This window comes from Lissotriton helveticus, chromosome 3_1 (genome assembly GCF_964261635.1).
Source record: "Lissotriton helveticus chromosome 3_1, aLisHel1.1, whole genome shotgun sequence".
Taxonomy (NCBI): Eukaryota; Metazoa; Chordata; class Amphibia; order Caudata; family Salamandridae; genus Lissotriton; species Lissotriton helveticus.
The window spans coordinates 1020639991-1020655885 of record NC_136061.1 but is presented as its reverse complement, the minus strand read 5'-3'; the positions used below and the strand labels follow the sequence as shown (position 1 = coordinate 1020655885).

The window sequence follows — 15895 nt, the reverse complement described above, 5'->3', positions numbered from 1 at the left end:
CTGGACTAGCGCCATTGAAAAAACTTGGTTTTAGCAGATCAACTAGCGCCCTAGCCATCTTTGCGAAGAAGCTGGGAAGGAAGCCACCGGGGGAACTCTTGCTGATATACAAGGTGCACTGTCTATCTGCGGCGATGTACGGGGCTGGGGTGTGGGGCTTTGTCAACTCCCCCCTTAAAAACGGTGGAAAATGCCTTCCTGCGGTCCATCCTTTAAGTTCCCCAGGGCACGTCCTCATTTGTGTGCCACGAGGAATTGTGTTTGCCTTACATAATGGACCTTATCAAATTGGAGCCAATACTCCTATGGCACAGGATATGGGTCAGTGATCAGACCCATCTAAACAAAGATATCCTGCGCGATTGCATTAGGTTGGAAGGGGCACTAAAGATCCCTGGCTCAGGTTTGCTCACAGATTCCTGAATGATCTACGACACCCAGATCATTTCACAAATCCAAGCAACATGGCCCGGACCTCCAGAAAAGCATTGAAGAAAGAGGGCCTCAAACTGTTGGGCTCCTTAAGAGTAGCAGATGAAATCCTCAAACCCATAGTTATGCAACATCAGCTAAGGCTCACTTCATTGGGTATGGTACCTTACTTACATTTTGTTCCAAGAGGCCATGATGGAATGCTTCTGACAAGATTCAGACTGGGCACTGTTCATAGGCTAGCATCAAAACCCAAAATGAACGACAGGTCAAGGCTTTTGCTCCCGTGACCCTGTGACTCCCACTCAGAGCAGTCTACTATCCACTTAATTCTTTTCTGTAAGCTGTTCTCAGACCTAAGGAAAGTTTGGATACTGCCTCTTCTAAGACAGCAAGGCCTTAGACAATGTTGCCCGGCACTTGTTCGCTTACAACATCTAGTGAATGACCACGTGGCCTGGAGGGTATCTAACTTTCTGGTTTTATGAATATGTTTTTTTTATTCTATATTTACTGTACTTGTTTTGTGCTTTTATGACTGTTATTATCATGGTCGAATATAGCTTAATATTGATTGATTGATTGATTGATTGACAGGGATACTGAAACTTGTACAAAAGTAAAAAAAACTGTTGCGTTCTATTTCATGCTACACAAGAACATTCATTGCTTACAATATTTCTTTAATTTAATATGGCAAAATCGTAGTGAAACACCTACCCTCTTGTCCAGACTTGAAGGCAAATTTGACAAATTTAGCTATCAAACGGTCACAAATTATTGTAGGGTACGAGTCTCCAGAGATCAAAAAGAAGCTCTTACAGAAGACTTGCAATCATGTAGACATTTTAGCCACGGCACAAGCACAGGGGAATTCCAGAGATGAGATGTTTCACCATCATGAGTCTGAGTCGAGCCATCTGCAGGATCAAGACAGTTGGGCATTGGATGGCTCTGCTCCAAGACAGTGCTGTCACTGTGGTCACAGCCTCCTGCATGGCGGTGAATGCATGGAGACTAACAAGTGGCATAGCTGTGGAAGAGTTGGCTAATTCCACAAAGTATGCATCATTAAAGAGACAGTTGACACACTGCACTCCTTACTGCGGGATGTGAGAGACATATTAGATATGTTGAAGCAGGGATCTATCTAGAGCCATTCAGAGAACAAGAGACATAAAAAAATAAAGCAGTTCATCAATCGGTTTTAATTTCCTGAACAAAAGAAACTCCTAATAAGAAATTTCTTCTCCAAAATAAGTAGTACTTTCAACAAGGATTATTATCTTATTGAACCGGTGCAGGAGATTCATGTCAATTTGGTAGAAGTCCTTTTCTTGGTAAATACAGGACACGGTCAATACCTTGGCTGATGACTAGTCCACTCACATGCATACAGAGATTCAACTACAGCCAGCAACTGCACTAATATATGTTTATGGTTCCAAATGCCTTTCTTTGCAAAGAGCTTATGAATGCCACAAAAGTGTGATTAATGTGACATCAGTGAAAATTAGGGTGACACTGGCTCTTTGCAGAGTTTCGGGTCTGGGCCCAAGAAGACGTTTACTTGAGGTACTATTATCAGAGGACCTTGCTTAAGGGAAACTGTTCCCAAACGTTTTGCAAAGCGTAGGTAAACTGCAATACAGAAAGGTAAGTATTGAAGACTCAGAAAGGCGGCTGAACATTTTTGCGGCATCCCTTACAGCATCCAACCACAGGTAGGGCAGAATTCAATGGTCTTCTGAAGAAGAGAGTGGGTGGAAAGGCCCACTTCACTGGTAACTATAAATTATTTTTGTGCCAAAAGACAATCAGGAAAACAAATTGTATTGTATTGTATGTATTATAAATTATTTGTATAGCGTGGCTATCGCTCCAAAGGAGCATACTGGCGCTGGGAAAAGATTTAGATAACGCTCAAAATTAGTGAGATTTATTGCGAGGGTATAGATAAAGCGTGAGGCACAGGGTTGCGAAAATCCAGGTTTTCAATCATTTCCTAAAACAAGATTCTGAATGAATGGATCGGAGATGGCAGGGGAGCAAGTTTCACGCCTTAGCCCCAAGGACAGCCACAGATTTCCCACCTTTTGTCTTACACCTAAAAGGGGGAGGTTTTAGTAGATAGGCTGACGAGAATCTAAGCAAGTGGGCAGGGACATAGGGCATGAACCTGACCATTAAATATTTAGGTCCTGATGCTCCCATAGCTCCAAAAAGTGATTACCAGGATCTTAAATAGCACTCTTTTGTGAATGGGCAACCAGTGAAGAGAATTGAGAGTTGCTGAGGCAGAATAGAATTGAGGTGGTTTTAGCACCAGACTTGCCGCAGCATGTTGCACTATCCGCAGTTTTTTTTAGTATTGTCTTATTGGTACCAGCTTACAGGCTGTTGCAGTAGTCCAATCTAGAAGTGATGAGGGCAAGGTCCACTGTCTATCTTGGAGTTCACAGGATCAGGTCGAAGACCTTTTTAGGGTTTTTGTCAACTGGAAGCACTTCCCAGCCACAGCTAAAAATTGTGGCCGAAAGGAAATTGCAGCGTCGAATTCTACTCCTAGATTCTTAACCACCTCTACCGTGTCAGGTAGAGGGGGAGTGTCTTTAGGCCACAGTAAGCTAGGATCAAATGGATTGGACTTTCCTACTAACATGCCTCAGTTTTTTGAGTATTACATTTAAGATGATTAAATTGCATCCCATGGATGACGTATGTAAGTCATCTCTATATATGTGTTGACAAGTAACGGAAGCTGCAAACAATACAAACACAGGGAGAGAGAGACCGTGCTCCCCACACCAGGGATATAATGCACCAGCTGAATGCTGAACAGTTTTTAGAAAGTTGGAACTGGAAGAACCACCTTGCAAGAATAGCAGATTTGTCACCCTCAGGGGTAGGCTCTGGTGCAGACGTCTGTCAAGAGGAAACAGATGAGATAATCTGAAGAATCCCAAATGTTCTAAACTACAGTGTTGTCATTCTTTTACCTGAAAAAATAAAACGAGAACGTGATGACACAATTTGCAAACTCTGCAATGCCCTAAATGAGACGGGCCTCACAATTCGGTGATTCTTTCTGTAAGGGGTACGGGAACATCTTCTCGAGCTACCTGAAATTATGTCACCTCCAGCGCTCGATGATGTATCATCTCTGTGTTCATTCGTGGTTATGACCAATAGCTGTGCAAGAGAATTTGGCTTCGATATTCCACTTTTAAGAAGCCTCATCAAGCTAGCTCTAAAACACTTAAATCAAGCATCACTACAACCAACTATATATTGACGCGGCTCTGCACACTGAAGTGTTTTTGAATGACAATCCTTTAGGATTAGTGTGAAACACTAGCTCCGCATGAGGCTGATCCCGATTCCCCTCCATGCTCAACTGCCTATACTATTCAGAGTATAGCTGAAACAATGCCTACTTTCAGTGAGAAAAAGAAATCCCAGTCCCAGGCCCCCCATAGCTGAAAGGTTTATAGGAGACATAGAACAGGCTCGCCCTTTTGTGTTGAACAATAGTGAAATAGTCAGAACATCGTAAGAAGACTCCCAATGTACAAGCCATGTCAGAATGGATCGACTCTCAGCAGTGGCGAGTTCTTTTAACAATGAAAGCTACATTCTAAAGGACAGATATCATTGTGACATGTCCAGATGGAGCTTGGGTAACACCTGAGCCATATAATCACCACTTGTCAAAAAAGGTGCCCTGTAATGGGGATCAGATTGAAACACCACCAGCAAAATGTGTAATATGACAGTTTAAGGGATAACATGACTCGTGAAAGAGTGCGGCATATAATAAATTATAAGTAGGATATTATGCCATGAGCAAATTTGCTTATCCAAATGCGGTTTCCAGAAGATATGGCCCAGCAGAACATTATGCAACTATGCAAATGCCAATTGATATGACAAGCACCTGACATGATGACATTCATCTGGAAATGCTGGTCCACGAAGGAAATGCCCACCGTCCCACCGAAGCTTTAAGACCTGTCTAGCAGAATGTCATGAAACCAATGAATACCATCAAGATTCCCGGTTACAGATGAAGTGCCTCAACCATTTGGATAGCTTCTGTGAAGTCTTACGTGTGAGATTACTTGATGTCCAGCCAACTGAACACGTAAGATGGAATAGTAGGCAGCTTTGGTACGCGACATTAAGAGAACATGTCACAAGGCAAGACTGTTAGTCTCCATTTTTCTGCAAAACGTCGTTGTGAGCCCTTACACATGTATTGATGTTTGAAAAAAACACCACAAATGGAGATGAATGTCTACATACACATTGTATAAATTGGGCGTTTTGCTGAAAGGTCAACGCTGGTTCCTCCTTGGAAGTGAATATAAAATTCACGTAAATTGTATCTAATACAAAGTATATTAGGCACACTATAATTTCTACATGACTAAGAATTCCGATGTGAATTCCCAGGCTGCCATGCCCCTATGTCACAGTCTCCCTTTCCCCCTTATGTGCAGCACTGATCCCTTCATGCTACATGGAAGGCCACACAGCACTAAAGACCTTTCATAAAATATCGACATTAACGTAAATCTGCATAATCTCCTCTGCTGTATGCTGCCTGAATACACAATAATAAAAGAGCAACACGGTTTCCTTGTTCCCAGCTGCAAATCATTTCAAAGTTCCACGTATTAAACCCCTGATTACCGATTTCCACATGGCCACAAAGCTTTCTATCTGAAATATTTCTAACAGGCCTGAGCAAAGTAAGCGCCGCTGAAATTGTGCAAACTCTTTCAAATGTTATATATTAACATCTGCTCCCATTCATCAGTCAAGGGAATGATACATTAGTAACACAAGAACTGCTTTGACATTTCTGCATGTGAGAACTTTAGAGCTTTTCAAATGGAGCCGCAACCTTTCATTCAAAGAATAGGAGATACCTCTCAAATTTAACAAATATAAGATTCCTGCAAAGAGAGAAAAGTAAGAATATACCATACTCACTTTCTATGATGGGCGCACTTTTGTCGACTGTAACGGCCTTCTTGAGCTTTCTTCCTTTATGGATATCCGATAGGAGAGCATTTCTTCCTGCTTGCTCATTTCTGTTTAGGGGCGGTTTCTCTATGTTCGCCTATAATGTAAAAAAAAAAAAAAAAAAAGACAAAAGATTTACAGAGTACCCATCATAACCTGCAATGGAAGGCGGTGGAAATACCAAATTCAAACAATATTTGTTTATTGTGAGTACTTACTGAAATATACTTTTAATGCCATGGTTCAAAATAAAAAAGTGAGGTATAAAACTATGTATCATCATGCAATCATATCAAATACAATCATAATAAAATCATGAGTTTTAAAAGAAGAAATCTTTTACCTGCAACCAGCCCTTATGAAAAGTCTGTCCTTGAACAAGCTCAAAATCAAGACGCTACCCACAACAGCAGTCACCTTAAACGAGAACAATCATAAAACGTATTTCAAATGAACACTGGCGAGTCAAGAGCTCAATCAAGGGTGTGGAATTTTCTAAAATATCTACTTGTGAAAGCGATAGGATGCTACAGAATCTGTGTGTGTCATCTGATGCATGCACTAAATTGACAGGTTGTAGCAGCTTTCAGATTATAGCAGAACTCTGATGATACCATCTTTTATTACGATACAAAAGGGGATGATGGACGGAGCGTTTGAGCAAATCAAACACTCACCCCCAGTCAACTGATCTGGGTTTAATCCATCACCATTCTTTAGCTCACTCCGCCACCCCAGTTCAGACATGGCCATATGCGAATCAGTCTGACCCTGTGCCTCATGAGAACAGTCCAGCCCGAACTGCCGTGGGTCCCTTGCTCACTTTACCACTGGATTCAAGATAGCCTGGCTGATGAGGATTATGAATCCGAAACCGGTCCCAGGATGCTTGTTTCCGGTCCAGAGAAGACATGGTTTGGCAGCTCGGGCTGGACTGTTCTCATGAGGCACAGGGTCAGACTGATGTGCATATGGCCATGTCTGAACTGGAGTGGTGGAGTGAGCTAAAGAATGGTGATGGATTAAACCCAGATCAGTTGACTGGGGGTGAGTGTTTGATTTGCTCAAACGCTCCATCCATCATCCCCTTTGGTACCATTTTTTATTACGTCAGAGTTTGTATTCTAGCAAGTCTCCGATTAGGTCACATTTCTTATTGTGCTGGTCTGTGAACATGCCAAGGCTCTATTACGGTCAACTCTTTGAACAGTCATAGACCTAGTTTATAAAAGGGCTGTGTTTAGAGTAGCTTTTTGATCACGGTATGGCTCTAAATATGCCAGCACTTTGGTTAAACTAGAGTTAATATTACACAAGAGTTCAGGATATACCCCTGTTATAAATAAACAATGCTTCCTTTCTTACTTTAGATTTGAAGGAAGGATTGTGTGAATTGTGGTGGCAAACTTAACTTTATGCATTTACTTGCTTTCACAAAACTTTACTTTCAAAATAAACCTTGAAAATATTCATGCTCCATTGTCCAAGTTACATCTGGGTTTAATGAGACCAATCAAGAGTGTGAAATTAGCTACTTGGCCACACTCAGTAATTCTCGAGCAAATCATTTGATTTCACGTTGACTCCATTGCCACATCAATGAGCAAATACCAGGTGCTAAATCAAGGACTTGTTAATATTTTACAACTAGATGAAATCTGCACGTTTTTGTAGAGTCAAAATGTTATGGGCCCTGTTGGACCTGGCCCTCTGCAGGATCACCCTAAACATTTTACCTTTTACCCTCCATTTTTTCCTGAATTCGTTTTTGTTGGCCTTGGGACCTAGCGCACTTTACCACTGCTAACCCACTGGTGCGAAAGGGCTTGTGCTCCCTCCCCAAAGCATGTTTAAATTGGCTTGTGCCCAACTGGCATATTTACTTTACTTCGAAGTCCCTTGTAGAATGGTATACCATATAAGCAGGACCTGTTAATTAAATTCTTCTAGTGGGCCTGCAGTACTTATTGCGCCACCCATTTAAGTAGCACCTTAAAATATGTCGTAGCCCTGCCACTGCAGCCTGAATGCAGTTTTAAGCTGCTATGTCGACTCTGCATTGAAACCCCCTTGCCAAGCCTTAAAATCCCCTTTTAATAAATAAAAGTCACCCCTTAGGTGTGCCAGAAATAGCCCATAGATCAGGGTGAAGTTAACTAAAATGTTAGGCATGTACTTTTAAGTTTTGCATGTTCCTTTAGTAAAAAAAATCCCAAATTCGTTTTTCACAACTGCAAAGCCTACCGCTCCCTTAGGATAACATTGGGGATTCCTTATGCCATTTAATAAGCTGTCATTTCTTAACGGGAACTGGTATTTATGTCATGTTTGGTGTCTGAGATTTGCTTGATGGGCCATGTGCTGGCAGGATGGTCGATGCATAGCTGAGCACAGCCACACTCACAACTGAATAGCCTGTGCTGTGCCTTCAAACAAAGGGTCTAACATCCCCACAGTTACTGAAACCAGCTTGGAGCCAGGGCAGGGAAGCAACAAAGTCTATGCAGTTCAAAGCGACTGTCCAGAAGCTTCTCCCCCCTTCCAGAATCAGGGCTCGAGGGTACAAAAGTAGGAAGTCAGACACCAACTCTTCAGTACACTTCTGGACTTGTGGATACTCTGCCAGAAAGGAGGACTGCTGTGGTGCTAGAAGGACTGTCGGTCTGCTGGACTGCTGCTCTACAAGACTACTGACCTGCTAGATTGCTGCCCAGTTTGCCCTGTTGCTCTGTTACCTTCAGTCTAGGGACAAGGACTAGATCTTTAACTGTACCAGGACACAGGATCTCTATAGTGACTCACAAAGGCTAGTTTGCTGGCCTCCTGTTCTGAGCCACAGGGGCACAAAAGGCTTCCTCCATCTTGAACCTGTACCTGGACCCAGCCTGAGTGAGTCTTGAACATCCAAGTGGTGCCCCTCTACTCCTGGACCCTTTGATGTAGCGATAAAGGTGCTGACATAGCCAAAATCCAAAAGACTTAAAACCTTTTTGCTTAAAACCTGATCTGAGAATCGGAAGGAGAGGGACCAGCTTGCTCGCCTATCCACCGAGATGCACCACCAGAAAGATCGACATCGCGACTCTCCTGCTCCGTTCTTCCCCGCAGCAGCAAATCCGTTTAAGCGATCCTTCACCAAAGGGGTAGCCGACTTTGTGGAACTGTCTTTAGCAACAGCCCTCTGCCTCGTCCGCTGGAGATTTTCGACTTCCATTTCAGAGACTAAGTCCAAATGGAGAAATCTTTATCACAGCTTTAACTTAAGGCTATACGGCAATAACACTGCCTTGACCCACTTAACTTTTCGCAAGTCCGATGGTAAGCGCTAACCGGGTCCAATCCATGTCTTGTATCCAAACCGCCTCGCAGCGCAGTCGGACATATTTTCCGACTTTGACCCGGTCTCGTGCAACTAGATGTCAATGGTTGCCGATTTGATCTTTTTGGCGCAAAGTTATACTAAAAACGTAAAAAAATCATAACTCCAGTTCTATTCCTTGGACTTTTGTCATTTTCGTGTCAAATAATTTATTAAAAAGTACCATACTCTAATTTTCTTAATTGGCTTGGGATTTTTCTTGTGCTGGGTTTTCACTTTATTACTGTTTGTGTGCTGCATAAATACTTTTCATATTGCCTCACAGCTAAGCCCGACTGTTTTTTGTGCCACGCTACCCAGGGTCCCTTGCTCACTGTGCCACTGGATTCAAGCTAGCCTGTCTGGTGAAGGTAATACCCAGAAACGGGTCCCAGGATGCTTGTTTCCGATCCAGGGAGGACCTGGCGTGGCGGTTCGGTCTGGACTGTTCCCACGAGGCACAGGGTCAAGACTGATTTGCATATGGCTGGGTCTAAACTGGGGTGGCATGGTGAGCAAAAGAACAATGGATTTAACCCAGATCTCTTTACCGGGGGTGAATGCATGATTTATTCAGCATTCCGTCCATCATTTGTTGCGTAACACACTACCCAGTTAAGCACAGGTTGATTTAGTGCTTTTCTGCAAGGTACTGTGGCTGTTGCTCGACCACCTCAGTCAACCAACAACCCCATTTTTAACAGGCACGATTCCCAAAGCTATTGATGCCTGAATGTTTTGCCTACACATAGAAAAGTAAATTTTACACTCAAATGGATTTACGTGTGTTGGAAGTCCCTGCCAGTTTGTGTACACCCACAAACCTACATACGTAAAGGTAGTCGCCAATTCCGTTCCAACTCATTCCCACACAGAAAAAAGTCAGCTATTTACTCCTAATAGGAGTACACATACACTTTTTCAAGAATGGGACAGAATATCCCTCTCCAATAAAAAGGTACATCAGTAGGAAATTGAGTCTTCCCAAATTGTAAAATATTTTTCTCCTAGATAAAAAAGAAAATATATGTTTTAACAAGTGAACTTGTGCTTGCTCAGCAGATTTTCACATAAGCAAATACATTCTTGTACATTTGCTCATGCAAAATGGAATTCCTAAATGTTCACTAAGAGTAGGGTTTGCAGGTTTTCTTACGTGAACTCATTTGAATTCCTGAAAGTAGTATACCTGCACCAACGCTAGGATTTTCTTTAAGAATGAAGACCCTAATTATTTTTTTATATGTTGTCTAAACACCTATTCTCGGTTCTTATTTTCTTTACAATATTGGCGTGCAGTATACACTTTTGTTTTAAAGAAATGATGCTTATGAGAAATGGTATGTAAATTTGTCCCTAGAATTTGCATAATAGTTCAGCAAAATCCCCTGTCTTTGATCTTTCCTTCAAATTGCAAATATTATTTGGGTATATTATATTTTGTAAACAATCAATAACCTTGCCTCTCGTCTTCTGCATTTATTTGCACATAATCAAGGAACACTCAGTTAACATCATAAAAATCCACAAATACTTTATATTTTGCAAACATGTTTTTATATAGGAACCACTGGCAGTTATGCAAGCTGAGCCTACAGCTTTCAGTATTTTTTTATGGCGCATGCCCTAACTACTAAAAGTTTTGAATCGATGAACTATATATACAATATGTAACTTATTGCATATATATAAGCTATCCTGTTTTCAGTGTTTATATATTGTGGATTTCACTGGTGATTTCTCAGTGTTTTCCAAATCTATTGAAATCAATGCTTATAAGTATTTATTCAGCTGCCTAACCCCCAAACAAGACAAAAACTGTGGTTTCCCAATGTTTTCAAAACATGTTTTTTTTGCAGTCATTATAATAAAGTACATATTCAATTTAAATGAGATGTAATGCAAGGTATGTATTGTCTTCCCATTGGTAGTGCATCTAACTGACTTTTGTTAGACTATTTTAAGCACAGAATGTTTGTGTATTGCACTCTCACTCACACCTCAGACTTGCTATTATATATATGAAGAATATGTTACTTTCAGTAACACTTTTTCTGATAGACAATGTAATTAACTGAAGATTCACCACCTTGTGAATCTCCCCAGGTGCCAGACTAGGTTATGACCTGCATAAGCTCTTGCAATAGCTCCTGTAAGCAGATAGGTGGCAGCCTCAACCTCTGTTGGGACTTTGTCCAGCCTCCGGACAGGACGACACAGAGCTGCAACCTTTTAGCAGAATTGATGTGCAAAAGTCAAAATTAAGCATTTTTGTCAATAAACCGGATAGTTTGCTTTAGACATTAACTTGAAACCATATTGTAGAAAATGCACAAGTGTACCAATCAGCCATATTAATTGGTAGGATGCAGTTAGATTTCCTTTGATAAACAGAGGTTTTAGACATTTCTAAACCATGCAAAAATGTACTTGATAGCTTGACCTTACTGTGAATTGCACTTCTCATAACTACAGAACGTTTTAGTTTATAATGAAACATCTATCTTAAGCAACATGTTCTAGTTTGCACTAGACTTGAACTTCCCATGCATCTTGAGTTGATATAATGCTTAATAGAAAATTGTATAATTTAAGAATGACTCTCACATTCAAGAAATAAGAAAAGCATTACCTACTCAGAAATGTACAAGTAAACATTTCTGTCTTTAGTGTAGCTCATTGTTACACAGTGAACCATTGAATAAATGGCAGAATAGATTCTACATGTTCTTGCTTTTTATATTAGTGCATGTTTCTATTTTATTTCAGAGAGTCTCCACATGCATTCAGACCCAGAGACTTTCGGAGAATTTTAACTATATTTTTTACTTGGGGGAAGAGCTTGCCTAACACCAAGCTGGCTGCAGCTTGAGCGAGCTCCGACGCCCGCCCGTACTATCCTGCAAGAATTAGCAGCATCCAGGCTAATAAGGAGGCGTTAAGCAGTGTCACATGAGCGTGAGTGTGGAGAGCACAAACTGCAAGTTTGGCAGTCCGTCGTGGCCCCTACGCCTATTGCCATTGTGTGGCAAAATAGTGGTCTACTTGTGGGCCTCGAGTGCAGAATACGCAGCAAGACGTGGCAGCGGCGTCGCATCTCCCGAATCCGAATCCCGAAGCCGGAGGTTTCCAAAGTGGGCTCTGCCTTCCTGGCCCTGGTGGGTGACGCCATGGAGTGAGGTGGCGATGTTACGGCTGCTGTCGGAGCAGCTCGTGGAGCTTCCGTGACACACCGCTGCGGCACGCTGGTGGGCCTATTGTGGTGCACTGCGGGCGATCGGCCTGCGCATCGGAGGACACTGTAGCCAAACGGAGAGTGGTGGTGGTGGACCTGGTCTCCCTCTGGTCTGATGTAGGAGTACCCCCCCTACCCCGATCTCCGGCGGCCCTGCTGGGCGTGTAGGGAAAAGGGCTGCTTTGTCTTGCAGCTGTTCCAGACCTCCTGGCCCAGTCCTGCAGGGCTTGTGTGTGGATCGAACTGTCTCGGCGGGGGAACTGTGGATCCAGGCAAGTGAGGGGCTGATCCCCTGCGGCGCCCCTAATGGAGACTGCATGTGGCTACTGATGTGATCCTTTGTTGACTGAATTGGAGCGATAGTTGGCCCCCACATGTATTGCAGCATAACCCTCTGGCTGGGTGTGGACAGTGTGCGTGTCTGGTCGCGGAGTATCGGCACTATGCACAGCCAGCGGTTAACAGATTGCACATGGGACTGCAGAAGAGGGTCCAATGCCCGGCAGCGTGGAGGCAATGGGCAAGGGCGACAAGACACAATCTAAGATCCACTTTGACCAACATAAATCGGTCAGAAATAGAGATGACGAACCAACCCTATTGCCCTCCGAGCACAGTGGTGAGTCAGCTGCTTCTGGGGACGACATTCGCCATATCCTTGCAGCAATGCAACAGAGCCTGGCATCTATAGATGATAAGATTGACTCCCTGGCTTACCTGTTAGACAGCCATGTCCGAGCGCGTGTACAAACATGCCGGAAGGCTAGATATGGCGGAGCACAGAATATCAGAGGCAGAGGATGCACAGGTTGAGATGGGGCAGCGCAGAAACAAATGGCAAAATTATTGCCGACGATGTGCGACAAGGCAGAGGACCTGGAAGCGCGATTTCGGTGCAACAACATGCATATTCTGGGCCTACCTGAGACCACAGTCACTCGGAACATGGAGCTATTCATCAAACAACTACTGGTGTCCCTGCTGGGCCGCGAAAAATTATCTGAGGTATTTGTCGGTGAACGCGTGCATTGATCACTGGGCCCCAGACCACTGCCCGGGGCATCACCTCTCCCCTGATTGCGCGAGTACTAAACTACAGGGACAGGGATGCTGCATTGCGGCACGCCAGAGAACTAAAAGTGCTTAAGTATAATCAGAGTTGGCCCTTTTTCTGAACTTCACCCCACAGGTGCAGGAGGCACGCAAGCAATTTGGGCCCATGAAACGCAAATTAAAAGAACTGCAAGTGGAGTATGCTCTGCTCTACCCTGCCAGGCTCAGGGTGAACTTTGTCGGCAAGTCCAAAATATATGGAGACCCTAAACCGCTGCAGCAGGACCTCAAAAAGTACAATACAGAGAAGCTACAGAAAGCTGCGAGGTTATCGGCGACAGAGAGCGGCGATGCTCTGGAGCCCACGGAACAGGAGAATCCATTGGAACTAGGCACCTCGGCGTCATAGGTGGAAGACAGGTCACACATTTGTAACATAGACACGTCGGGCATTTATTGGAACTGAGATCCTCTTGCTCTAGGGCTGCAATACTGCAGACTTCCCTCAAGGACTAATAAAATGTATGGACACTGCACTCATATAGTTCCAATATTTAAAGGCCTGGACAGCAACTCATCGCATGGGCGGTCAGAGGCCATCAGAAAACACCTCAGGTCTGGTAACAACCGCCCGAGAGTATTACACCTCGGGCAGTATTTTTGGGGTAATTTCTTTCGGGAGGGTGGCGGCTGTTCACAGAGGGCGGGGGGCAGTTATGTTGTTATAAGTGTGCCATGTCGTACTGTTTGGACATGGTGTGGGAGGGGGAAAGAGGGGGAGTTATTTTAGTTTAGCTGCTAGCAGGCAGCAATTGTTGCATCAACAGGATCTGTGCACATGCTACATGGTGACATACGCTCCACAACAGGCGTCGGTTTGCACATGTAGAATATACACATGATGCAGGCCACGAACGCTAACGCCCGCATTAAATGTGTGTCCTGGAATGTAAGGGGCCTCAACGACCAAAGAAAAATTCGCAAAGTGGTGGCTTATTTGCATTGACACAACATGGATGTGGCTATACTTCAAGCAACCAACCTTACCCCAAGATCCGGGCTGTTGACCCCTAGAAGAATGAAAGGTGTGTGCATTTCGGCCGGATTCTCACACCTCATGCTAGAGGAGTACTTATGTTGGTACGCTAAAACTCAGGCTTATAGATACAAAAAGTAGAGGCGGACACAGGGGGCAGGTACGTGATTGCTAGATGCCGTAAACATAGTTTTAATGTGCTGCTGGTGGGTGTCTATGGGCCAAATCATGACGACCCACAATTTTACCATGCACTACAAGGCAAAATTATGAGGCACTCCCATATGCCAATACTTTGGGGGGGGGGGGAGGGCGACTAATTGTAAACAGAACCCAGACTTCGATAGATCAAAAAGCACCCCTAGATGACTGTCTCGCGCTGCCAGCACCATAGCCAGTATTGTAGAGGCGGAGGGTCTCTCTGACGTCTGGCATCAACGCTCTCCGCTGGGTAGGGAATATATACACTATTCCTCATTACACGACACACACCAGAATAGATTACTGGTTTGCATCCCGCGTGCTGCTCCCCTTTAAAGAGGATTGTACACATCTGGCGCGCACACTATCAGATCGCTCGCCGGTCATGTTAAGTATCTCACTTGCCAACTTGCACCGTGGTGTGCGCACATGGCGATTTCAACAATACTCTTTACTGGATACTGGTTCCAGACTGGACTGGGTAACGCAACTGAAGAATTTTTCGCCACAAATCTGGGTAGCATACCCACTATGTGTTCCATTTGGGAGACTTATAAACTCTACATAAGGGGAATGGCGATCTCTAGACACGCTTGAGTTTTAAAATCTATCCGTACTCAACTACAGAAGGTAGAGACCACGCTTAAAAAACTGGAGGATACTCCAGGACAGCAGGGATCCCCAGTTACTCTCACAAATCAGGGTGCAAATTGATGAATACAATGAGTTGGCAGACGTCAAAGTTAAACACTTAGGGAAATATGCCATGGCTTGGATGTATGTGGAAGGTGACTGACCCAGATTCACGTTGGCAGCGGTAATGAGACAAACTAGGACTGACTGTTATGTCTCACAAATACATAATGAGGGTGGTGAATTGGTAATCAGTACGCCGGAGATAGTCGAGGCCTTTGCGAATTACTACACTAGTTTATACACCTCTAGGGGGCCCATAGCCTCGGAGGCAGATGAAGAATATCTCACACATATAGCGATGAAATGGTTAGAAAATACGGGCAGAGAGAGGCTTATAGCCCCTCTTCGACCAACGGTGATCCTAGCAGCATTGAAGGAAATGCCTAATGAGAAGGTCCCTGGGGCAGATGGCATAACGGTAGCCTTTTACAATGCATACCAAGACAAATTGTGCCACACCTAGTAAATCTCTTTGAAGAGATGGCAAAACGGGATAATGCCACCATCAATGCGAGAGGCCACTCTGGTCACTCTGTTGAAACCGGGCAAACCTCCTGACCACTGCTCCTCCTACAGACCCTTATCCCTGCTTAATACATACACCAAGTTGTTTGCCAAGGTGCTGGCAAACAGGCTGGCACCCCTGCTGCCAAAACTTGTAGGGCCGGAACAGACAGGGTTCGTGCTGGGGTGCTCCCTAACGTGCAATCTGAGAACTCTCTTCAGTACCATAGCAAGAATGAACCCGAATGTCAAAGCCGCTGCTTTAATTATAGATATCGACTCGGTGGAGTGGAGGTTTCTAAAAGCAGTCTTAAGGAGGATGGGTGCAGGAGACGTTTTCTTAAAACTA

At 43.9% G+C, this 15895-nt stretch overlaps 1 protein-coding gene across 4 annotated transcripts in view; it reads right to left on the bottom strand.

Annotated features, from left to right (window-relative positions):
* WIPF1 (WAS/WASL interacting protein family member 1) overlaps positions 1–15895 on the bottom strand; it is a 550722-nt gene that overhangs the window by 131701 nt on the left and 403126 nt on the right. For all 4 annotated transcript variants that reach the window (XM_078681536.1, XM_078681535.1, XM_078681538.1 and 1 more), the window contains one exon: positions 5431–5560. In XM_078681536.1, the coding sequence (XP_078537662.1) occupies positions 5431–5560 (130 nt within the window). The remainder of the gene's footprint in view (positions 1–5430; positions 5561–15895) is intronic.